This window comes from Callospermophilus lateralis, chromosome 9, assembly GCF_048772815.1.
Source record: "Callospermophilus lateralis isolate mCalLat2 chromosome 9, mCalLat2.hap1, whole genome shotgun sequence".
Lineage (NCBI taxonomy): Eukaryota > Metazoa > Chordata > Mammalia > Rodentia > Sciuridae > Callospermophilus > Callospermophilus lateralis.
The window spans coordinates 18,113,611-18,139,142 of record NC_135313.1 but is presented as its reverse complement, the minus strand read 5'-3'; the positions used below and the strand labels follow the sequence as shown (position 1 = coordinate 18,139,142).

The window sequence follows — 25,532 nt, the reverse complement described above, 5'->3', positions numbered from 1 at the left end:
AGACCTTAACAAAACAGATGAAAAATAGAGAGTATTAAGAGGATTCAAATGCAACAGGGGCCACAAACTCCAGAGGCCACTCAGGTGTAAAGCAGAATCCATACCCCACCTATAAGTTTGTCCTTTAGTGCCCCAACCCAAAGACTCATGAGGTGCAAGGGTAGGAGGGCCCTACATCGACTACCCCAATACTCTTTCATAATACCACAAACCTTTTCAGGGGTTTCCCATTGCATTCATACACCAATCCCTTGAGACACAAGAGGCAGGAACCAATAGCCTCAGTTTATGAGAAGGGAACAGAGGCTCATGGATGCTATGTGATTTGGCTCCAAATATTTTGACTTTTGTCCAGGGTTTTTTCCAAAGGAGCAATTTCCCGACTTTGCACAGCCCAGATTCAAGTCAGACTGCTCTCCAATATCACCCTGCCTTGTTTGGGCTCTGGGGTGCCCCTCCCCACTAGGGGCTGGACAACAGGAGAATCCATGCAGGAGAAGCTGAGAGGAGTTCAAAGAGCCTCAGAAAGTTCTGCTTATGTGGAGGAAGGGATACCACTAACTGTTGCAAAGGAGTCACTGGAGGAAAACCACACTGGAGCTAGCATCTCTGATGGCTGCTGCCATACTCAACCCTGTTGTGACTGTGAGTTTCTGCCACTTATCCTAAAACTGAGTTGCTGAGGCTGACTTTGAACTTGTAATCCTTCTGCCTCAGCCTCCAGAATCACTGGGATTACAGGCATATGCCATCATGCCCAGTTTCTCCCAGAACTCAATGACTGGGGGACACTCTAGTTCACGGGTCCTCTGTTAATTATTCAAACAAAGGGCCTGGGGCTGGGTCCAGCCCTCTCACTAATTTCTGTCTTGAGAATGCAGGAAAGGAGACTATTGAAGGAGGCTGGTAGTATTCTCTGGCTAGGTGGGAACCAGGGTGAAGATAATGGCTGAAGAGATAAAGGGTGGATGCTCAAGAGAAACCAGCAGAACTTCCACATAGTCTTAAGGAAATTCTGCCTTGTGTGTGGTGGTATCTGGTCCCGAGTGTGGGTAGAGGTTGAAATCTAGCTAAAAGCCCTGCTGTGGGGGTATATCCACACCGTCCAGAGGATGACAAGAGTGCCCCCGGGTTTGCAGTCCCCTGACCCTCCCTAGTAGGACTTTATCAATAAGAGGTATGAGAATGTATTTGACAGGATCCCCACAACCCTTACCAGCATCTCCTCAGCCCCCCAATGCCTACCCACATCCACCCTAAGCCCAGTTATGCTTGATAGTCCAGGATCCTGGGGCTGAGGGGAGGATCAGTTTGTAGCCCTCAGAGGGTGATGATGGAGATCACAAAGGAAGACACCAAGAAGGAGGCAAGAGGGGCAGGCAGGTTCAGGATTCTTTATTGACGGCCCTCTGGGGAGGGAATCCTAGTGCTGGATTCTCCGAATGGACTGCAGCTGCCCAGTGTGGGCCTGTGTGCCAAATTCGCTGTAGTTACGGAACTCCCCACTATGTTGGTCCCGCTCTAGTACGTACTGGTAGCCTCGGTAGCCTGGGTACTGGTAGGCCACCCACCTAGGCCAGTGAGGAAACCCTGGTGAGTAGGATCTGCTCCTGCCCCGACCCATGCCCTCCATTAGTAGTTCCCCTTCCAGCTCCCAGCACCCTCCCCTCAGCTGCAAAACTAGTGCTTAACTTTCCCTCCCTGGATCTCTTTCCTGCCCCACACCCTCCTCTAGGTCTTCCTATCCCTTGTCCCATCCAGTCTTCTATTCCCAACCTCCATTGCCTCCTGCCCTCGCTCGCCCTCATTGTTCTGCTGGCTCCCATTCTTCACTCCCTCCTTCCTCCATCCACCCCCTTACTTCCCCTTGCCTCAGGTCCCCATGCCTCTTGGAGCCCCTACTACTTTTCCCCGTCTCTTCCTTGATTCCCATTGCCTCCTTGTTCTTCCCACTTTCCCTGTTCAGCTCCAGGACTCACGCTCCAGAGCTGACTTTGAGGGAACCCACGTCCTTGCTGGCCCAACCCATGGAGGGCAGGGAGGGATAGTCATCGCTGAGTTCAAATTTGCAGCCCTGGAAGTTGTCCCCCTCAAACAGTGTCACACGGCTGTCGCTGTGGTTCTGAAGCACAAGAAGGGGGACAGAGAGATCAGCCCCCTGAAAGGGTGTTGATGAATACACCCTCAGCTCCATTTCCCCCATCCCCTGCCCAACACAAGCTGACTCTATGAACACTCCCAGAATTCACTCCTTCAGCTCCCTGGCAGTATGACAAGCTGGGATGCTCAGAGGCCCCACAGGGCCCCTCCTGTGGCTTTGGACTGATGAGGCTTGTGTATATGGGGGAGGTCCCCAGGGACCTTTTCAGATCAGGGGTAAAGGACATCTTGTGACATAAGCCTGTTTTTTTTTTTTTTTAAGGAAAATCAGAGGTCCTAAAGGAAGTCTGGCCCACTAATCAAAGTAGTTCCCTAAAGGCTTCACTAATTACCCAACCCCATGCCCAGCATCCTGGATGCAACCTCTCTCAAGGCAAGGCCCAGCTAATCAGTGCTAGATGGCAGAGGCAGAACAGACAGTCCGGGGCCTCGGTGTTTGTTACCTCTTGGCTTCCCTAGTGCCAGGGTCTTCCCCCTATAGTGCTCCTCAGCCTCTTGAAACAGAGAGCTGGACTGGGCTATGTCCTGTGCCCTCCACCCCCAGCTCCAGGCTGTACCAGTACCTAAGTCAGCATGGATGGAAATCGAGGTCCTCCTCCCCTGTGTATTTGATTAATTATGCCCCCCCCACACACATACACACAGACACACACTGAGACTGACCTTCTCAACCTTGATCCCTGGACTGAATTCTAGTCTCATCTCCAAGTTAACCCTTTGTAACCTTGAGGTCACATTGTCCCTCTGAACCTTATCTCCACAACTGCATATGGAACTAAGAATAGCTGCCCCAACCACACAGGGCTATGTGATGACAGAGGTTCTCCCTCACAGTAATGGGCTGGATGTGAAGAACCAGGGCGCACAGGACTGGCAAGCCTCGACGCTGTCCGTGGTGCTGATTAACAGGCATCTGGTGCCCCAGTTCCAATGTTCAGAGACCCTTCTGGGTCTAGTTCCCTCTGGTTCCATTACCACCTATCTGGGAGTGTGTTTCCACACCCCGCACAAGGGGCGAATGCCCCTTCCTGGCCGGCATGGTGGGGCCAGGGCCTGGAGCCAGGAAGCAGGAGATGAGGGGAAGTGGGCTGTGCTCACCGCGCAGAGCACTGGCCGGAAGGACAGCAGCTGGTTGCTGTGGTGGCCGCTGCTGCCACTCCAGGCGCTCCAGCGAGGATAGTCTCCCTTCTCCAGAATGAACTGCTGTCCCTGGAAGTCAGGGTACTCGAAGCCTACCCATCTGGAAAAGGAGAGGGGGAACTAGGAGGCATCTGCCCAGCTTCACTCCTTCCTCCCCTTCCCTTTTGTTTGCTGCGGATGAAAAGAAGAAACCCAATCTCTTTCTCCAACCCCTTGCAGGGAATTCAGCCTCTCTTGAAAACCTCCAAACTGGCAGCTATCTGGGGTTTGTGGGACCCAGGCTTCCCACTCAGGGCACCCCAGGTTGAAAGGAATTTTTTAGGTTACAAAGATCATCCACCCAAGCACTCCTACCTCAAGGATTTCGGGACCTGCATAGAGAAGCACGGATCCGGTCTCACTTTCCCAAAAGCCCCAGGCTGGGGTCTCTAGGAGACTGGGGTGGGGTCACCAGAAGGGATTTGGCTTATTTTGTTAAAGTGCAGAGCTATATAATTTTGTTCAGAGAAAAGAAGTGGGAAGGATATAACTACAATGGAAATTTCGCTGGCGTTGGGGCTGGTTCCAATGATTGCTTCTTGCCTTTTTCTCTTTAGGGCTTGAGGACACAACTCTCCCACCATTTGTCTTGTGTCGGGTCCCGAGTTTCGGAGAGGCGGAGGGATTTCCCATGTTGGTGACTCTCCCTCAGGGTTTACAGGGGTGGAGGCTGAGATCCCAGGATTCGTGCTTGGGAGGGGAACCTGGCATCCCCTCAACCCAGTCCAGACGCCACCGGGAGATCACTCACGCTCCGTTCTCCACTTTGACCGAGCGCACCCTGCGTAGGCCTCCGCGCTCGCTGATGTTTGCACAGTCGCTCAGCAGCTGACAGCGACGGCCCTGGAAGTCTTCCTCATCCCAGAGCGTGAGACAGGCGGGCGCCGGGCCCGGCGCGGGGGCGCTGCTCATGCTGCTGCGGACAGGAAGGATGGGACCACGCACTCAGCTCTTGAGAGCCCCTCTGTCTAACCAGAGCTTGCCCAACCCGGGGAGCATGTGAAGGACCCCGAGGCTGGATCGGGGCTGCCAGGGGCTCTCCCTCCTCTCGCCCTCCCCCAACCCCAGCATAGGGTATTCACCGGGTGGGTGAGCGCAGCACGCGAGGCAAATGCAGAGGCTGCGCGCGTGCCTAGCGCGCGGGCCTTTATACTCAGGCCGGGTCCCCGCCGGGCTCCCTCTCCCAGGGGTGGGGGACACTGAGTCAGCAGACAGGCTGTGGTCTGCCCTGGTTTTCCCTGGGGAGCCGAGGCCTTTCCCGAAGCCGGGGATCTGGCCCCAGTCCCCGGGGATTACAACAGAAAGTGCTGAGGTGCACATCGCGCCCCTGCCGGAGCCCGGGCTGACTCTGCGCTTTCTTTCTTTCGGGCCCGGGCCAGGCAGGGCGCACTCAACCTCGGGGTAAAACGCAGGATCCCTGGCTCAGACCCTCCGGCATGAAGGTACCAGGCCTGCTTGTGGCCTCCCGCTAAGACCGCACTGGAGCTGATGCACGGCGCACTTCCCAAGGTCTAAATTCCACCTCTTCTTCAGCTCTAGGTCGTAACCTTTTTTGGTTGATGCTAGGGCGGAGGTGAAGAAGGCGCTCCTCAAATGACTCGTCTCACGCACCTCAGTCTTCCTTCCCCTGGAGGAACAATCCATCAGGGTCCCTTTCCTTCTAAGCTCATTTTCCAGATCCCTGGCCAAGCGCTTTCGGAGTTTTCTCGCTCTCAGAGATCAGGAGGAGGTGACCAGGACTCACCACAAGGCGGCGCTAACTCAGGAAACAAGAACTTCCCCCAAGGATGCGAGTTTAGGAATAACAGTAACCCAGGGACTCCTTCTGGCTTAACTGTGGTAGGAGATAGAACATCTCAACCTTACCTCCCCGCCACAACCAGATCCTCGACGCTGAGGGCACAGAGCTCTAGGGTGTGGAGCTAAGGTCGTGATGGATGATGGTCTCCCTGAAAGCTAGGAAATATTATTATTGAGCGCTCAGTTCAGGCCAGGAGCTCTGCCCAGGCTTCCCCTTGTGTGGTCTCAGCGAAATTCTAACACTGACCAGAAGGGGTGGGCGCTGTTACAGCCCAGCATTTTCCAAAGGAAGAAGCAGAGTCCCAGAAGAGGTTCAGAACTTGGTCAAAGGGTCACAGCTGAGGGTGACTCAGCTGAGATGTGAACCTGGGTTTCCATTAGAGTGAAGGTTCTAGGCTCTTGCCCACACAATCCTAGTGCCATGTGAGGTGGGGAGAGGGGAAAAAGGAGATAAGGACAGATAAAAGGCTTAGACTCTCAAGGGGTAGCTCCAAGGAGGATTTCCTCACCACCTGTAGCAGAATTTCCTAACACGGTAGCTGTTAAGGAGACACAAGGGTTTCTTGCAAAATTGTGTTTCTTAATGGTGGTGGTGGTGGTGGGTATTCTGGCAGAAGAGTGAAGGGTGAGTATGAAGAGAGCTAATAGGGCTGGGGGTGTGGCTCAAGCGGTAACGCACTCGACTGGCATGCGTGCGGCTCGGGTTCGATTCTCAGCACCACATACAAACAAAGATGTTGTGTCCGCGGAAAATTAAAAAATAAGTATTAAAAAAATTCTCTCTCTCTCTCTTAAAAAAAAAAAAAAAGAAGAGAGCTAATAATTTTATTGCTCCTGTGAGCCAAGTGCTTCCTTTATAGACCTGCAACAACTCAAAGAGGTCAGTTTGCATGTGGAAACTGAGGCTCAAGGAGGTACAGGGCCTTGCCCAAATTCACATACACGAGGAATAGAAAACTCAGTGGCCCATTTTCAGAATATAGCATTCAGCCTTAATTGGGATGTAAGATCCAGTCGTAGCCATTTTAACTGTAGCTCTTCCCTTTACCCTCCTCATTGTAAAAACTAGCCAATTTTGTAAATTGTACACCCAAGCTTCTCCTCTCAGAGCAAGGAGCAGTGCTGCATTAGGGATAAAAACAGGTGGACTGTCCTCCCAAGTGTGCTTGCTTGCTAGACTTTGTTTGGTGGCATGCCCTCTGCAGAAGTAAAGTTTGCCTTGCTGAGCATGTGTTGATTCTTTGCAGCACCCTGTATGTCTAACAATTTTGGTGCTCAATGTAGGGCTCCATACCTTGCTAGAGGGTTATGACGACTCCCTCCTCAGAGGAGAGGAGTCCTGCTGCCCTGTTGCAGCACTTAGGTGTGGAGGAGGGAACCTTCAGTCCCTGAGGCCCACAATGGACCCAAAACCAAAAGTGGATCTTCAACACAGAGAAAGGGCCCAAGCAAGCACCTTGGTGACCAGGTAACTCCATGCTGGACCAAGGTAGGAAAATCTATTCTCAAGAAAGAAACTTCCTTGGTACAGCACATCCCTCAGCACATCCCTGAGGTTATATAAATGTGACTGAGCCGTGAGTGCAAGAAACTTCCAAATTGGATAGGGGACCATCAGAAATGAGGGACCACACCCAGGAGAGCAGGATGGGGACACACAGTACAAGAAACCTCCAGTGGGGAGGCTGAGCCTCTAAATAAGAAAACTCTACAGGGGAAGACACAGGAATTCCCCCAGATAGCCCTCTAGGCCCTATGTTCAAATACTGGAAAGATAGTCCTAGGAAGAAACGAAAAAAGAAATCAAGGATGATAAAACACTGTTTCATTTGGTCTCATGGCGCACACAGGGAATTTGGGGATACTGTAAAAATCTGTGGCAGACTCTATTTTGATTTCTAAAAGGTTAAATCTGATAGTTATTTTGTCTCCTATCTGTAGGGAATTAATACCTACAAAACAAAAAGCTATAAACCTTGTTTCCTGTTTTATGTATATATATGCACACCCTGTATTGTATGTTGTGTCTACATAAGTGCTTGTGTCTCTATCAGTTACATAGTACAAAATTAGCATATAATTAAATAAATGCTTATAAATTAAAAAAAAAATGGTTCCAAATGTCTTTCAGTTCATATGACTTAAATGGGTTAAGTAGATATGAGTAAAGAGGTCTTAGATTATGAATCCACAGGTTTTCTAGGTAGCCAGCCAATCAAAAGAGCATTGATTTCTATAAAATATTTAAAGTATAATGTCTGGGTTTTTTTTAAAGGATTTTTTTTCATTGGCAGGAATAACTAATTTAAAGTGTTAACTATACTTGTCTAATACCTTGGTTTTCATGGGTAACTTAAGTTTAAAATGTGTAAATGATTTTTAACATAAATAGGATTAATCTTCATAAATGTGTTTATATAAGTTGTTGGTAAATGGGAAAACAGTTTAAGACTGCTTTGTTTGGGGTCTTCACTGAAAGCTAGGTTATGAAGAGCTAAAATTCTAACAGGTATAATTCTATATGCAAAGAGCACAAAAATTTCAGCTGTGTTTTAAGTACTGTGAAACAGATTTTTACCTCATTAAAAAAAGAGTGATTTAGGGTTTGGGGTTGTAGCTCAATGGCAGATAACTTGCCTTGCATGTGTGAGGCACTGGGTTCAAAACTCACACCACATAAATATAAATAAATAAAGATATTGTGTCCATCTACAACTATTTTTTTTTTAAAAAAGGAGTGATTTTCTGGTGGGACTGCAAATTGGTGCAACCAATTTGGAAAGCAGTATGGAGATTCCTTGGAAAACTGGGAATGAAACCACCATTTTACCCAGCTATTCCTCTTCTTGGACTATACACAAAAGACCTAAAAAAGGCATACTACAGGGACACAGCTACATCAATGTTTATAGCAGCACAATTCACAATAGCTAGACTGTGGTGCTAACCTAGATGTCCTTCAATGGATGAATGGATAAAAAAAAATGTGGAATTTATACACAATGGAATATTACTCAGCACTAAAAAATAACAAGATCATGGCATTTGCAGGGAAATGGATGGCATTAGAGCAGATTATGCTAAGTGAAGTTAGCCAATCCCCAAAAAACAAATGCCGAATGTCTTCTCTGATATAAGGGAGGTGACTCAAAATGGGATAGGGAGGAAGAGCATGAGAAGAAAATTACCTCTAGATAGGGAAGAGAGGTGGGAGGGAAAGGGAAGGAGAAGGGGAATTGCATGGAAGAGGGAAGGAGACCCCCTTTGTTATACAGAATACAGGTATGACGACATGAGGGAAAAAAAAAGAAGTGGGTCACATTGGATTGGGTAGAGAGAAGTGATGGGAGGGGAGGGCAGGGGAAGGGGGGATAGGAAGGACAGCAGAATAAAATAGACATTATTATTGCTGTATGTATATATGTGACTGTATGACCAATGTGATTCTGCAACCTGTACTCTCAGAAAAATGAGAAATTATATCCCATATGATTCAAATGTATGAATTGTCAAGATCATTGTACTTTCATGTGCAACTAATTAAAACAAATTTTAAAAAAGGAGTGAATTGTCTAAATTCAGAAATTTCATAAGGATTGTTTCAGAATGTACATTTAAGAAAGGGCCTAAAACCAGAAAAAATATAGAAGAAAGTTATAGGTATGGAAATATCTTTTAGTATGAAAAGTTAGAGGGAATGGTAAAGAAATATTCTCATGCTAAAGTCCAAGATGAAAGAGAGGACAAAACTAAGGATGCAAACAAGCTGTAGAATGTCTGAGTAAGTTGCAAAAGGGTTGTGGAAGGTAAATCTCAAAAAGCTTGTGTATGTGATTAAGTTGGCTGTAAACAGCATTATCCAAGTTATTCAGGGTTTTTTCCCCCTAAGGTTAACCTTTAATGCACATTCTCTATTTAGAAACAATAAGGGCTCCTTAAAACATTGATCTGCTCTTATCAAAAGAATTTCCTGTGTATGTTAGGTTTTATTACTTAGGGAAACTAAGTATTTAAGGGATTAGGGTTTGTACCTGTTTACAAACATACGAGCTTTTTAAAATGTAAAGCTTAAGAGCATTTAATCAAGTTGGTATTCTCCAAACTAAAATTGTCCATAGCAATAGTCTCTTTCAGATTTATATGGAAATAACCAATTTGGTTGGCACTTATGTCATTTAACGTTTTGTAACTAGATAAAGATAACCTGTGGGACTGGGGTTGTGGCTCAGCTGTAAAGCGCTTGCCTAGCACGTATAAGGCCCTGGGTTTGATCCTCAGCACTACATAGAGGTAAGTAAATAAAATTAAGGTATTGTGTTCAACTACAACTAAAAAATAAATATTTTCAAAAAAGATAACTTGTTATCAATAAGATATATATATATATATAATTTATATATATAATTTTCTGTTGCTCTTTTCACTGAGATGAGGATTTAAACATATTTTGAAAGGTAACAAGGAGAGTCTGATTTGTTTAAGAATTCTCTTAGGTTTTCTATTTGATTAATGTTTCAGATGTAATATGTTATGTTAACTGATGTTCAGATTGATTCAGGAAGTAATATGTGAGAACTTTGTAAATGATACTTAAGAAAGAGACAAATATCACCTTCAGAAATAAAGCACTTTACCTAAGATCTGTCAGGAATCCTACCTTACCTGACATAAGGCTCTGTCTTTCACCCTACTCCATGGTTTAGGATGGCTCCAAAGTAAGCCAGAATTATAAGCACATTCACAGTTATGTTCAAAATATATATTATATATATATATTATATATATATATATATATATATATGGTTGTGTTACTGTGATCTCAAAATAAGCAGTGGATATAATACATAGCTGAGGGTTTGGAATTATAAAAATTATGCTTCCTGGTTCATAGTTATTATAAAAACTGAGTATGTTTTTGCTCTTATTAATTTTATTTTGTATTTTCCTTGTAAAACTTTACAACTGTTGCCTGTTAGTGTTTTGCAGAAACAATGCTTCTAACAGAACAACCTCAGTTAATTTGAGAAAATAAACCATCACTTATAGGACAGACAAGACATAAAGCTGACTTCTAGTACTGATACCCCTATTAAATGGAAGGAGTAACTATAAAATTATAGGCATTAAAATTAAAACCCAGTACTTCTATTTCAAGACTGGTGAAATGGACATGCTGGGTGTTTAAAACCAAAACATGGAGACCAAAGTTAATGAAGTAAAAGGGCCAAGGAAAAAGCAGCCAATATTTTGGTCCTTGCCCTCTTAGGTTGGGCCAGAATCCAGGGAATCATGGGGACCCTTCTAAGGGCCCTGCAACTCTAGTGAGTCACAGGACCTCCCAATCAGGGGGATTGAGAGGACCCTAGAGAACAGGAAGCCAACCAGTAAACATTCTGCAAAGAGGAGGGTCATGGGAGAGGGGAATGTTCCTGATGATTCCAAGGGAAGCCACATGGGTCAGCAAGGCCCTCACACTTCCTGGCAGATGATAGAACTGGTAGAGGAAAAACTAAAGGAGCTAAGACGCTTCTCACAAGTTCCCAAGAATGATCCCTGACAAATCTCAGCTAACTATAACAGTAGAGAGGAAAAAGGGCAATTTTGACCAACTTGGTCTTAAACACCTGGCAGAAGAGTATAACCAAAACATAGCCTTTAATGGACATCTAAAAGATAAGACAATGATTCTTTTATTGTTACCTGAGATGTACATTTGTATCAGCCCTCTTGAAAAGAAATTAAACTGGGAGGTTATAAAGGAAGGGTTTTTATATAGGGTGCCTGATAAATGTTACAAAAAGTTCTGTCAGAGCCATAACTTTGTTCTGAGTCTATTTGAGATCTGTGTTTCTTTTTCTGGTATGATTATTATAGTTGCTGCTCAGACTCCTCTTCTGAAGTTTGCAATTCATCACTCCCAGCCTGGCCACTTGATTTTAATCAGGATGTGGAAAGAAGACAAGCTTCAACAGAACTGAAAAGGTCCTTACCAAGTGCTCCTGGTCACTGTCATGGCTATCCAAACTGCAGAAAAGAGGAGAGCTCATTTGCATGGTCAATTTCCACCTCAGAAAGTGAATATATCTAGGATGAATGGCAATACCAAAGGGTACAAGAACAAAAGTGAAAAGGAAGCCAAAAGGTATAAAAAGAAAAGGCGGGGGGGGGGGGCGGGTTGTGAGGAAATAGAAAGTCTCATGGTCCATTTTCAGAATATAGTATTTAGCCTTAATAGGGAGTAAAATCCAATCTTAGCCATCTTAACTATAACCCTTCCTTTTGCCCTCCCCATTTTAAAAAATGGCCAATCTTGTAGATTTTAACCTAAGCTTCTATCAGAACCAGGGGCAGGGCTGCATTAGACACAAAAACAAGCAAACTGCCCTCCCAAGTGTGCTTGCTTGCTGTACTTTGTTTGGTAGCGCACCCTTCTGCAGAAGTAAAGTTGGCCTTGCTAAACTGCTTCTTAGCACGTGTTTGATTCCTTGCGGCACCCCAGTATCTCTAACACATAAGTAGCCAGTTTCGAGAGCAAGAGCAGAACTAAGTCAAAAATAAAAACAAATAAAAAATCAAAGCCAGGGCTCTGCCACCACTTTGACCCAACTCCTGTGACCAAAAGGACTCCACAAAAGGGCAGATGTGACTGTCCCAGTTTCTGGAAGCCCATGATGCCACCTTCTATCCTTTTTCACAACCTGCTAAGTCCATTCCCACCTCAGGGCCTTTGCATTGGAGAGGGAAATTGCTGTTCCTGTTCCCTGGAATATCTTAGTCACAAGATCTTGTCCTTGTAGCTCCTCTGGCACCTCCTGGGTGATGCTTTTCCTGGCACTGTTACTATCCCCTACATCACCATGTTTTCTCCCTAGTGTCTATCACTCTGTCAACATACCTTTTTCATTTTGTGTTTGTTTATAGGTGTGCAAATGTCTGTCTTACTAGTAAGAGTGTAAGCTCTACTCAAAGGGGCAGGGACAGTGTATGTCTTGTTCTTTGTTGTTATCCTCAAATGTGGCACAATTCTGGATACATAGTAGACACTCAATGAAACCTGTTGAGTAAATAGCAAGATGGTCAGGTGTGGGCCAAATGTCCATGGGGGAAACAGGGTAGAGGAAATTCTCCAGTAGGAGCAGGGCTTGGATGGTTTGCCCATCCTGCTAACCTCCTCACTCCTGAAGTCCTGGGTTACTGAGAACGGGGTTCTGGGTGCTGGATCTCTCTTTTCACTCATGAAAAATTGCTGTCAGATGTATAACTATAATGCACAATAAAAAACGTAGAAAGATTCAAGAAAAGAAGAAAAATTGCTGTCAGGACTCATATTCATGAAGAGGAGTGCCCTAGAACTGGGCATGGAGGTGGAGTCCAAGTCAGAAGGATGGGGTTCAGAGAAGGGACAATCACCACTAGGTCTGATTGGGAGTGGGGCCATAACCACACCCAGTCCTCTCCAGTCCCTGGACAGGGTAAGACAAACACAAATGGGACATATTTTTCCTCAAGCTACAAGTATAATCCAAACTACAGAATGGGCCAATAGCGAGTTCTGGAGCTTTGATGTCCCAACCTCCGATTTCAGTTTCACAAGCCTGGGTGAAGGCCAAGATGAGACGTGAGCAGTTAGATCTCTCACTTTCCCTCCTTCAATAAACAATTCTGGATTCTGCCACCAGAGGGCGCAGCCAGACCACGCTGCTCCAAAAGCGGGCTCAGGCGATGGGGCGGGGGAGTTGGTGGGTCGCTGAGGTTGGGAGGGGCCAGTGGGGCTGGTGGCGAATGCGTCAGGCTGTGCGTCTGCGCTGTCGGTGACGCGGGCCTAGTGTGTTAGCCCCGAGGCTCTGTTTGCTGTCCGGCCAGGGTCTGGACTTGCCGCTGAGGAACCGGCTCCCCCTGGGGTTGGGGGCAGTCCAGGTGTTGGTCAAATGACAGTATTCCTTAGGAGGGGTTTGTGTGTGCGTGGGTGTGTCTGTGGGTCGGGGAGCCGGCGGGGCCAGGTAGCAGCTTAGAGCCGGGTCAGAATTAGGCATCCATCTGGGATTTGGAGCGGGGCCATTTGGGGTGTGTGAGAAGCACCCCCATCCCATTCCAGTTAGCAGCTCTAACCTTGGTACCAGCGAGCTTCTCCCCTCTCTGTACCTTGGTTTTCTCTTTCGGAAAATATGTAGGTCCCTCCATCCCACCCTTGGCTTTTAGTTCTATCCACAACCAGCTTTTTAAAAAATGTGCACACCACATGTCCAACATCACCTACAGCCACTGGTCCAGAAGAACTTTCAGGGTCCCACATACCCCGAGACCCCTCCCCTGGCTTTAGGACTCTCAGGAATTACCACCCCGGGGTGCCAGAATGGGACTGCGGGAGCTCATCCTGTCCTGTGCTGTGGAACCCTCGGGTCTCCTCCTTTCCCAACCAGGCTGGTCCAGCCGGGTCCCTCGGCCTCCCCCTTGGGTCCCCTTCCAGCCCAGCAGCTGTTCCTGTTTGTTTTCCCAGATCAGCTGTGCTCAGAGCTTCCTGAAGGATGGATGCCCAGGTGGCTTTGTTTGCCAGCTCAGCACCATCACTCCTACCTCCTCCAAGACTTGGCCTTTGGGCATGGACTGGGAGTTAACTGCCCCCCAACATCCTCTGATCCCAGGACTGAATAGGGATCTCATCACCCTCAGAGAACCCCAACTCACTCTGAGCCCATCTAGCTCTTCATCTCGTTCCTATTGGAACCTTTGGGTCCCACAGAGAAATCTAAGGATCCTGCCATGCCACACCCCAACCCATGATTCTGCCAAAACACTCATCCCATACAAACTACTAAGACCTCACAGAGAAATCCTAAGATTTGAATCCCCTCAGCAAGGCTCTCAGATTCCAACCAGACACCCATCCCACATTAGGGACATGCAGATTCTACAGAGAAACCCTCAGACTCAACCCTGAGCTCCCACTCAGGTTTCCATCCCAGGAAAAGGGCCTGAGAAACCCCAGAGAAGTGACACCTCCCCCAAGTAGAGAGCCCCTCCCACGAATAGCTCAGCTTCTCAGTACTGCTGGGCCGCTTAGTGGTGCTGGTGGCCAATGTCTTTTTCCTCAAAGTGGTCTGCTCCCACCCCTTCCCCTCATTTCCCTGGGAAATCATCCAGGGCTCTGGAGACTGAAGATGCAAATTCTGTGAATGTTGCCCGCTGCCACCCTGGTCCCATCACCAGCCCCTCCTTTCCAGCCTGGCTTCTCTAGTCCCCGCCCCACCCCAGGTCTGAAACAGGCAGATGAACTCCTTCCCTGGGGCTGTGCAAGGTTGGTCTCCTGGGAGACAGAGATAACTCAGGGCAGAAACCAGCCCAGATCAGGCCGACTCTGGAGGGAGCCCCGCCTAGCCAGATCCATGGTCCCCTCCCACCAGAAGCGGAGCCCCTCTTCCCTGCCGCTCAGTAGGGTTGGAGAACTGGCCACCATCCAAGGAGATGGGAAGCAGCCACTGCCTGTTCACCCAGACACAAGGCCACAGGGCTGCAGGGAGGGGCCACATAACACACACCTTCGAAATCAGATGGAGACAGAGCCATCCATAGTTACAGGCACAGGGATGAGATACCACACGTTTCACACGTGAACAGCCTTGTTCTAGGATTCTGTAGATAGACACTTTAATGTCATACTCATTTATGACAGATGTTTGTTCACTCACTTATTCCCCAAATATTTAATAAGATGTACCACATGCAAGGCACTGTGTGGGGTGTCGGATTTACACGTGACCATGACCTTGTGCACTTTCACACGCACACATGCCCACTCTGCTGTTGCCCAGAGAGACATCATTGGAACTGCCCAGCCATTGTTGTACAGGCACAGAAAGGCTAGAAAGAGTGGGCTCTGGAGCCAGGCTGCTACCGGGATCAAATTTTAACTCCACTGCTTATAAGTCGGGTGATACACTGAGCTTCTCAAGTTTTTTTTTTCCTCTGTGAAATGGGAATAATTGCCTTTATTAAAGACTGTTGTGAAGATTTAAATACATGCAAAACAGAAAACTGCCCTACAGCATGTGCCCAACAAATGTTAAAGGTTACTGTCGCCTGCAGTTATAACAGCTTTTGTGGCATGGTTCTCCCCACCACCCCACCAGAGGATTGGCTGGGATCAGAGGTGGTCCAGGCAGCAAGCAGGGTGCGGAGATCTGTCTCCTCCTCCTCCTCCTGGCCCTGGGAAGGCCAGCGCGCACTCAGCATGGTGCACCTTCACACCTTGCCTGCTCATGACCTCTTTGACAAGGTCAGAGCAGGTGTCCCAATTTCTCTTGTTCCTGTACAGCCCTCTGCTCTCCAGGAAAAAAACACCTGGGAATGAAACCAAAGATCTGGCTTCTGCTCCCATTGCTTTTCTTGGCTCCATCTGTGGCCTTTTAGCCAGTCACTCTCACTCTTGGAGCCTCTGGTGTTTTTTTTTTTTTTTTTTTTTTTTTTTTTTGCCTGTTAAGTTAAACTGGCTGATGATCCTGGAGGGGCCTCCTAACCCTGCCTGCTGTGATCCTGTGATGCCTTAGGAAGGCTCACTCCCCTCCCCATCCAGCCTCTGCCTGCCCCACCCAGCCACCCACCTGGCCCAGCCAGAGTGAGGGGGCGAGTTGCTAGTGGTCTCCATGGGGACTAATCTCCAAGAAGGTCAATGAGGCTCTGGTACTGCTTTGGCTGGATGGGGATTAGCACCTGGGTATGAGCCCCCCCTTCCTGGTCTCCCCACTCTCACATGATTCTGGATGGCTTCCAAGCCCAGAAGTTCCAAGGCCAGGTCAGAATTAATAGAGTAGGGCAAGGCAGCTTCCCTAGCTGTTGGCCTGTCCACTGTGACCAAAAAGAAAAAGGGGAGAGATGGAGTCACATCTAGGCTCATCACTTCTCCTGCCCTTCAGTGTCTAGTCGTGGCATGAGCTTGGTCCCTTTTTACCGCCAGTCCTTTAATGGGAGAATGGCCTTCCAAAAGGGGGAGGGGCATCCCCAATAGCCCCACCTCCAGCCCAGCTGTCCCTATTCACAGCCTACCTCTATATCCTCAGTGGAGGGGCACTTCAGCACCTCTATATGTCCACAGTGCCCCCTTCCTCCACCCACACTGTGCCTTCCACCTGTGGTTACAAGATGTTCTAAACCTACATCTTTCTGCAGTGTCCATCTCCTGTTTCTTCAAATTGTCCCTATGTCTCTGTTCCCCTTCTCTGGGTTCTCTCTGTCTCTGGTCTCCCTGTAGTCACGTCTTCACTGTCTGAGGGTCTGCAACCTCCCGGGTCCCTGACTCTCCCCTGTGTTCTCACTCAGCTCTGGGATGCACATTCTGTCCTTTCTGCCCCTGTTCTCAGGCCCCTTTCCCAGCCTTCCCCCACTGCTATTTCTCTTTGGCTGTTTCCCAGTCCCCCCATGACTGCACTCCAACTGCTCAGTTCTTTTTCCTCTTCTCCCACTACCTGTCCCCTCCCCCATCCAGGGTGCTGACAGGGATGACAGGAAGCAGGCTCTGGCTTAGAGCAGGGAGGGGGGAGGGGCCGCCCGAACACCAGCTGCTAAGGACCCCCCTCCCCATGCAGCCCAGCACCTGCAGGCTTGGCAGGCGCCTGGAGGCTCCGCCCTCTCTGGTCAGTCAGGGAGGAGGGACCTGGAGGAGAGACCAGATCCTGGGTAATGGCCAGGAAATGCAGGACTTGGGGATGGGTACAGGGTGGAAGTCTGGGGAAATGGGGCCCTGGGGCAGGAACAATGGTCTCTATCACCAGATCCCCAGGCCCTAGACCCTCCCTTCAAGGACTGCTTCTGGGGGGTCATTTCCTAGGGGAGACCTCTTTGTTGTTCAGCCTCAGGGCATGGAATCTCAATCAGAGGGGAGCTGTAGCTCCCTGCCCTGGTTGGGGAGAGGAGGGGAGGGGATACCCTCAAAGACCCAGGGAAGGTGTGCCAGGCCAGGCCCCTGACAGGTAAATCATTCAGTACCAGGCAAAGAGGAAGGCTGGGCCAGGACAGAAGCCTGGTCAGGAAGGCCAAGATGGGGGCTGCACACAGCTGGAGGGCCCTGGGTCCTCCCCCACCTTGGAGCTGTTCCCCCAAGAACCCACCTTCTCCCCAGATTTGCCTGGGATCTGTCAGAGCTGTCTCACCACCCCACCCCCAACTTCTATGACAGGAACTCAGTAGATCCTGTGGGACCTCAGGGTAGTTGGGTGGGGAGGGCAGTAGAGTGAGAGAGGTGGTGGAGGGGACAAGCTAGCATCTCCAGAAACATTCAATTTTGGAACCACTTTTGACCCTGGTCCCCAGCACCCTGGGGGTTGTCTCTGCCTGGGGATACAGTTCCCTCCGGTGATGCTCCCTCATCTCAAATGGAAACTAGAAGCTCTTTAATTCTGTCCAAGGACCCTTCTACCACTCCTACATGCTACTGGTCCCTCTGGTGCTAGATCAGCTTGGCTGTGCATTGTCCAGAGGAAGGAGGGACTTCACAGGGGAGAGACTCAGTTCTGGCTTGTCCTGACTCTAGGACTTGTATGGAGCCCTTAGTTCCCGTCTCCTCAAGCAGAAGGCCAGGGCCTGACAATCTCCATTCCCCCTCCTGCAGGTTACATGTTTGCATTTTGGGCAAATGAAAGGGGGAAGGGCCTGTTCTAGATGTGGGTTGTGGATAAGGATCCAGAAACTGGCTGTGAGCTGGGAACTACTTAGACCTAGCCCACCCAATTGTCTGAACAAGGGCCCTAGGATTGGAGTTAGGGAGGTGAGTTGTGTATCTTGGAACCCTATCTTTGTCCTTTTCAGTCTTTAGGACGGTCTAAGACGTTGGACTGAAAGGAGTACCAGAGAGGTGGCAGGAAGGGAAATCTCAGGCCATCAGCAAGCAGCCCCAGAGATCTGAGGGGTGAATTGAGTCCCCATCCGTCCCCACCCAGATTTTCCACACCTCATAGCTCTGGCTCCAACCTCGGCAGGGCCTCCATCTTCCCCATCAGGAGGGCTCAAAGTATGGCTAGAAGTCCAGGAACCAGGATAGGGAGGCAGGGAAGGCCATCACCCTGTGGGAGGCCAGACCAACACTCTCATTGTGCAAATGGGAAAATCGAGAGGCTGGGAAATGACTTGCTCAAGACGGACTAGAATCTTGAGTTTCTACCTCCAGAAGGGCATCTGTCCCAAACCACAGCCCCCTCCGCCACCCTGTTGGAGCGTGCTCAGCCCGCATTACCCGGAATCAGCCGGGCAGCCCAGAATCTGTGGGCAAGGCGGGCGGGGCCGGATGGGAGCCGGATCTCCCCCGGGGAGCGGCGCACCCTCTGCGACCCATATGGTGGCGGCGGCGGCAGGCAGGTGCCTGCGTGGCGATCCGGCTGGGCCCCGGGGTTGGTGCTGAGTGGCCGCCCCTGCCTCACGCGAGCCGAACGAACAAAACGCTCAGGTCCGGTTTGTGCGAGGGGCTCGTCGCGGGGCGGGAGCGGAGGGCCCGGGGTGGAGGTGGCCCTCGGTGTTCTCCTGGTCCTGGTCTTCCGCGAGCGCAGTGCAGCTCAACGCTCCGCGAGCCACCGCCCTCACCTGCGCACAACTGTGGCTGACACGTCGGCGGCCGCGGCAGCCACCACAGGTGCACACCTGGCCCGCCCCTCCCTTCCTGGCCACCCTCCGCCCGGCTTTCCTGGCCCCTCTGCCCTGCGCGGTCCTGCTTGGCTTCGTCCCCAGCCCACGCCCCGAAGCTTGTGCCAGGACCCGGGCTCAGCGCACTCTTATACCGCAGGTCCAGTCCCCGCCCCTACACACACACACACACACACACACACACACACACACGCACACTCACACCTGTCCGGGCGCCCGTTTGCTCGGGGCAAATATTGACTCATGGAGGAGGAGCGCCCCCCTCCTCTCCCCGGCTCCGGCTCTGAGACGGGAGCTCCTCCGAGGCCTTGGCGGCGGGGGTGAAGGGGAGGGTGCTGGGGACCTGGGCGCCTCTGGAACAACACCAGATGTCACTTTTCCACCCACCTGCCTCTGGGCTGGGAGGAGCCGAGGAGCAGAGGACAGAGGCTGCCGGGCGGGGGTTAGAGGAAAGGGAGGAGGACGTTCTAGAAAAAGTGGAACATCTTTTGGTCTAGGGGTCAATTCATAGTGGGAATCGCTTAGTTGGGACTGTGGCCCGCTGCCTGATGGTGACTTTGATCGGTGCCCCAGAACCTAGTTCTTGGCCCTTTGCGGCGTGCCTCAGTTTCCCTTACAATCTGAGTTCCAGGAGACCGGCAAATGTTAAAAGGCTGGCCTGGGGGTGCAGAGCCTCAGAGCAGACGAGTGGGGGCAATGAGAAAGGGGTGCTCTCCTCGCCTCATGGCCACCTGTTTCGCTGCCCAGGCCTGGCTCTGAGTTTCTGTCCATCAGGCTACACCCGGGCAAAGGCCAGCTACGCCCTGCCCCGGAGCGCCCTCCGCTGGCCAGACTGGGTCCAGCGCCCGGCAGCTAGAGAGCTGTCATCCAACTGAGGTGTGGAGCAAGGAAGGACATTCTTCTAGCCCCTAAGTGCCCAGTGGTGCTGCGGTTCCATCCTGGCCGCTCCCACCTTCCACCCCTCTCAGAGTGCATGCGCGTTTTCCCCTCGTCGGGGAAATAAAGTCCAGGTAGAGAGAGAAAAAGGGCTGGATGCTTTACTGGCAGGGCGGTGGAGAGGGAGCTTGGCGGGACCTAGGTCGGCATGTCAGAGAGGCTGGGCACAGTAGCCAGCAAAGAGTCGGGAGGAGGTGGTGCCACCGGGACGGTTACCTCCTCTTGCTGCGTGGGCAGCAGAGGGTCTAGGGTCGGCATCCTGGAAGACAGAAAGCCCCAGATAGGGGTAAAGGCGGGGCTTCCGACCGCGCCTGCCCGCCCCTGCAGCCGCTCGAGCCTCTCCAGCGAGGTCTGTGCGGTCGCTGGCCCCCACCTGGGCACGCTGAGCGGCGGCAGAGCGATGATGCGCGGCCGCGAGGTGAGCACCACCTCCCCGCGGCTCGCCTCCACCAGGATGTTCTGGATCATGTTCTCTAGCAGCGCCTCCTGCAGGTTGGCGAAAGCGGGTAGCCTGTGAGGGGGAGGGGGTGACAGCTTTTGAGAGGCCACAGACCTGCGTGCTGGTTGTGCTGGTTGTCCGCTCACCTCCTCGGTGCAGCACAGTGTGAAAGGGGCTCTATGCAGATTCCCTGTCGCTCACCCCGCAACACTTTGGGGCATCCTGATCCAGTTTCACAGATGCTCAATATATAGCCAAATGAGACCAACTTAGTGGCACAGGCCTATAATCCCAGCTACTCAGGCTGATGTAGGAGGATTGTTCTGGGGTGTAACTCAGAGGTAAAACACTTGCCTAGCATGGGTTCAATCTCCAGTAACTGGGATTGGGTGTGTGGGGGGGGACGCTACTTATAGAAGTGGTGGGATTGAAATCTAGATAATAGAGTCAGCATCCCAGAGCTAGATTTGGAGGAAGGCAGTTATGAGTGGGTGCAGAAGGGATGAGTGGGACCTATGGTAATCCCAAAAAAAGATAATGCATCCCCAGAGCTGGCCCAGGGGAAGCTGGTGCCAGAAGAAAGTGGTTTCTTCTGGCTCTAGACATTCATTGAAGAGACTCTAAAGACTGTCACCACTTTCCTGTAGTGCTGGCTAAATGCTAACCATCTGCTTGCACAGAAGAAAATAAATAAAGCTGCAGTTTTGCTGTTATACAAATATTCCTAACCCAGGGGCTGGGGATGTGGCTCAAGCGGTAGCGCGCTCGCCTGGCATGCGTGCGGCCCAGGTTCGATTCTCAGCACCACATACAAACAAAGATGTTGTGTCCGCAAATAATACTAAATACTAAATAAATACTAAAAAATAAATAAATAAATAAATAAATAAATAAAACAAATATTCCTAACCCAGGCCTTAAGCTACCAACATGATGTCACAGAACAATGAGTTAGGAAGAGATGTGCACACAAGTAGGGGCCAGCCTCAGCACCACTGTATCCTATGAACCTTCTACAGCAGCCTCCCTCCTGACCCTCACCTGGGCCTGGCTGCTCACCTTCCAATGGCCTCTTTATTTTCATGCTCTTGCTCCTCCTTCACCAGGGTCTTCAGGTCCGGCCGCCATTGCCACTGCAGGGAGGTCTGGAATTCTGGCTGAACTGTGGGCTCAATCTCCTTCCAGGTCTCAGATGTTTCCTTTCCCTCTATCTCCTCCTCCTCTATCTCCTCTTTGCCCAACTCCTCCTCTTCTGTCTCCTCTTCTTCCTCTTCCTCCTCCAACTCCTCCTCTTCCTCTTTGCTCTTCTCCTCCTCTTCTCCCCCTTCCTTCTTCCCCAACCCCCGTTTGTCCTCCTCCCCCAACCCCCGTTCATCCTCCTCCCCCAACCCCCGTTTGTCCTCCTCCCCCAACCCCCGTTTGTCCTCCTCCCCCAGCCCCTGTCTGTCCTTCTCCTGCTCCTTGCTTTTCTCCTCTTCACAGGTGCTGGAGGGTGGAGACAGGTTTGGCACTAAGTACAGATTGCTCTTCTGGACCATGAACCTGGCTGACTGCTCATTCCAGAACTGGCAGAAGTAAGGCACCTGCTCTACCAGGATTTGGTCCACAGCTTTGTGGAAGTTCTTGTCTTCCAGCATGCCCCTGGGAGGCAGGGAGGAGGAGATAGGCTTCAATGAGGGGCCTTGCAGCCCCCTGGAGGTTCCTGACTTTGGGGCTCCCCAAGAGGCAGCTCTTGCCTTCTGTTTTCACAAGCAGATGCTAGGAAGCGAGGAGAGCCCTTAGTCAGTTGCCCCTTTCTTCCTTCTTTGGTGGAAGGCATGTTGGGGCCCATGGATTCTTAGAGGGGAACAGGATGGAGGCAGAGCCAACAGGTCAGAATGACACAGATAAGGGGTAAGGAGCCCTGGGGAGACAATGAATTGTCTCCAGACCTCGTCCAATAGCCATGGAACAGTGCAGAACTCAGATCAAGCCTCAAGGATCCCTCAGCCAGTTCCATTAGCACTGTACTATCCTGGTAGTCCAGCAGAAGGATCTTGCATGAAAGTTCTGTTCCTCAAGAAAGGAAGTGCTGGAATTCAGGGCCAACTAAACTGGAGAAATGGGAGAATAAATATGCTGGGCCAGTACCTGATGATGTTGGTAAGGCAGTCAACCAGGAGCTGCTTCTTCTGCTTGTAGACAAGTGTCCCCTTGTTAGGGAATTCTTCTTCAGAAGCCTCTGACTCTTCCCTGGGAGTCTTCCTCTCTGGCAGCTCCCTGGGGCAGGCCATAACAATCTGAGTGGCCTGGGCAAGCCACCATGCTGGGGTGGGGTGTATAAGCCATGGTGGTAGCTGCCCAGTTGTGAGGACATTGATATATTGGAGCTATAACACAAATGTAGTGCTCCTGCCAAGCCCAACCCTCGGGGTAGGGCAGGGCCTAGAGCTCTGAGTTGGCAAAGGAGGGAACAAGGAAGGACGGGAGGCATAGGTGGGTTCCCCAGGGCTCTGGTTGCTTTGTCCCCTCATCATAAGGGCCCAAGCACTCGGGGTACATCTTGAATCCTGCTGCTCCTGTACTTGCTCCAGCTCCTGCCAAAGCGTGGGTGTGGGCAGCCCCTGTTCAGGGGTAGGAGAGGGGACCTTCCTTCCCAAGATTTCACCTGTGCAAGAAGTGGCAGGAGAACTCTGAGAAGAAGTTGTCCAAGAAGTAGTCAGTGGGATGGGCTCGGGCACTGAGGCTCAGGCACAGCATGCCTGTCGTGGGAGGCTGGGGGCATGGCCAGGATGTCTCCTCCTTTGTGATCTTCAGGTTCCAACTGGCAGGCCAGTTGAGAGACTGCTTGTTCTTGATGGGGGGAAGTGTCTTTGGGGAGGGGGAGGCATGAGTGACAGGGGTTTGGAGACCAGACTCCCATCACCAATGGGTTCATTGTCCTAGCCCCTCAACCAGACCTTTGGTCCACATGGGAGTATGGACCTTTCAACCTTCCCTTCTAGGAGCCTGGACCATGGGGTTGAAGTATCTCTGGAAACAAACAAGGACCCTCCCAAGTTACCACAAGAAGACGGGCCCGGGCTCATGCCTCACCTTGTACCTCCTCATGGGCTCACAGGCAGTACAATATGCTCTCTTCTGTGGAAGGAGAGACCCTTGCTTAACCCTTGCTTCAGATGCAAGAGGCTTAGCCCGTGTCCCCCTTCTTCCTCTCTCTGGCACATGGAAGACCAGAAACCAGTTTCTGGCCCTGCTGTCTTCTTGGTCCTGCCCACTTCCCAGTCACACCCTCTTCTGAACCTTCCCTAGGAAAGTCTGCCTGTAGACGTGGGAAATCTGGTTACCCATGTGAAGGAAAGAGAAGGAAATGCTACCAAAAGTGGGCAGGATGCTCCAAAGGGGCTTGTTCTTGTGCCTTGGAGCTCTGGGGTTCTGTGAGACAGGAAAGTAATGTCCCTTATGAAGACTTGGTCTGAAAATCCCTTTCCCAGTGCCCCAGGGAGGGATCTGTATTCATAGATGGGCTGGAATTTTAGAGGGAGCAGAAACTTTCTAGGAGCTCAGTGTGGTAAACAGAGAGGTGACTGAGGAACAGGAACACTAACACAGGCAGACTGTGAGACTGGGAGGCACTGTCTTGTATTTACTATCAGTTTCCCCCCAGAAATACTAAAACCTGTGTTTAGGGAAGGCTCACTGGGTGCCAGGTTCCGTTGTAGGCACTCTACACATATTAACTCATTTAATCCTTATGATAAGGCTACAAAGCAGATATTTCACTCACATTAAAAATACTTTTAAACTTTTATTTTGTATACATAAAGGCAAGAAATGTGACAATCCTCCATTACCCAGTTACTCAGCTTTAACAATCAGCAACCCAGGGCCAGTCTTGTCTCATCTGTCCCTACTTCTGAATAATCTTGAAGCAAATCCCAGGTTCATATCACCCTCATTTTACAGTAGAGGGAACTGAGAGGTTAAGTCACTTGTTCAAGGTCACAGAACTAGAAGCGGTAAAAACCAGGAATCAAACTTGTACCACATGCTTCTAGAGCTTGAACCTGAAGCCAATAGTGGACACATGTTGACCAGGACTATGGCTCAAAGAAGGTGAGATCTGGGTTGTTTCCCCTGTGTCCTTAGTACCCAGCATACAGCTGGCATTCTTGAAGCAGGAAATGGTCAGTCAGCCTTTGCCCCCACCCAGTTGCTAAGAGAAGAGTCCAATGAATAAAATCTAATCTCTTAGGGCAGCCTGGCCAATTTTGCATGGAAGACCACCTCAGCCCACCACTTCTATCCCCTCGGATGAGGCCAGTTAGAAGATGTGGGTTTGGGAGACCCACTCAGCACTCCTCACCTTTACTTTCCTGTCTGTGATGGTAAATTCTGCCTCCTGTCGCACCTTCTCATCTGTCCACTCCTGGAGCTCCTTGTGGTACTGCTTCATGAGCTCCTGCCGGTACACCTGGGCCCAGCATGAGGTGAGAGAAGGCCTAGCTCTGGAGAGTCTCAGCTAGGGCTCACCTTGGGCCTGTGCTGCAGCCCCCTACCCTCCTGCCTTTCTTTGTCAGAGCCTCCCTCTACCCCACCTTCATCTCCCTAGGGCTGGTTCCCACCTTGCATATCAGGTCCACACTGTAAAAGCTAGCATGCACTGAGGTCTTCAGGGTCACCACAAATGGAGCTGTCTCTTCAGGAGCCAATTCCCCTATCATGGGTCTCACAGATATCTGTTGGTTTGGGGAAGGAGTCATTAGAGTTCTACAAGGATGGGGTTGGATGGGACGACATGGGGCAGGAAGGGATGAGATGGGAAGAGACAGGTTGAGATGAGACAGGTTGTGATATGATTGGATAGGATGAGACAGGATGGGTCAAGGTGGGATATAATGGGATGGGATGGGACAGGATGGTATGGAATGGGATGGAGTGAGATGGGATGGGTCAGGAGAAGTCTGCTAGAGGTTATGGGTCTGTGGGCAAAGAAGATTCTCACCTCCCCAAAATCTAGAGACCTTGGCTGCCAGGAAAAGACAATTGTCTCATTCTTGGAGATGTTGTTGAGGAAGAGTAGGCGGCTACACTTGCTCTGAACAGGGATGTTTCCCAGGGATATATGAGACTGGGACAGGAAGACAGCCTGTTGGTGGAGATAGCATAACAGTAGCTTTTTGAGGTGAAGAGATAATAACAATACAATCACTATCAGTCTGACATGTTCAACAGGTCAGGTATTGCACTAAGTCAGGTATACCCATGCATCTGACCTTCATAATGGCCTATGACATAGGTGCTACTATTGTTCATTCCCATTTGACGGATGTACTTCTAAGGTTCAGAGAGCATAAATAACTTTTCTAAATGCCTCTCACATGCAGACCTAGAATAAACCCACCTAGGCTCA

At 50.3% G+C, this 25,532-nt stretch overlaps 2 protein-coding genes across 2 annotated transcripts in view; both read right to left on the bottom strand.

Moving 5' to 3' along the window:
* Positions 1-1,423: 1,423 nt before the first annotated feature.
* On the bottom strand, positions 1,424-4,251 carry Cryba2 (crystallin beta A2). The gene is made up of 4 exons (XM_076866532.2): positions 4,091-4,251; positions 3,259-3,400; positions 1,980-2,122; positions 1,424-1,571 (listed from the first exon to the last, which is right to left on the bottom strand). The coding sequence occupies exons 1-4, from the start codon at positions 4,249-4,251 to the stop codon at positions 1,424-1,426; spliced, it is 594 nt and encodes a 197-aa protein (XP_076722647.1).
* A 14,096-nt stretch (positions 4,252-18,347) lies between these two features.
* The window catches only part of Cfap65 (cilia and flagella associated protein 65), a 34,712-nt gene continuing 27,527 nt past the window's right edge, over positions 18,348-25,532 (bottom strand). Inside the window, 11 exon segments of the mRNA XM_076866443.2 lie at positions 18,348-18,536; positions 19,918-19,960; positions 20,075-20,212; positions 21,200-21,491; positions 21,576-21,781; positions 22,271-22,399; positions 22,788-22,990; positions 23,216-23,260; positions 24,486-24,593; positions 24,745-24,858; positions 25,125-25,268. Coding sequence (XP_076722558.2) covers positions 18,348-18,536; positions 19,918-19,960; positions 20,075-20,212; positions 21,200-21,491; positions 21,576-21,781; positions 22,271-22,399; positions 22,788-22,990; positions 23,216-23,260; positions 24,486-24,593; positions 24,745-24,858; positions 25,125-25,268 — 1,611 coding nt within the window.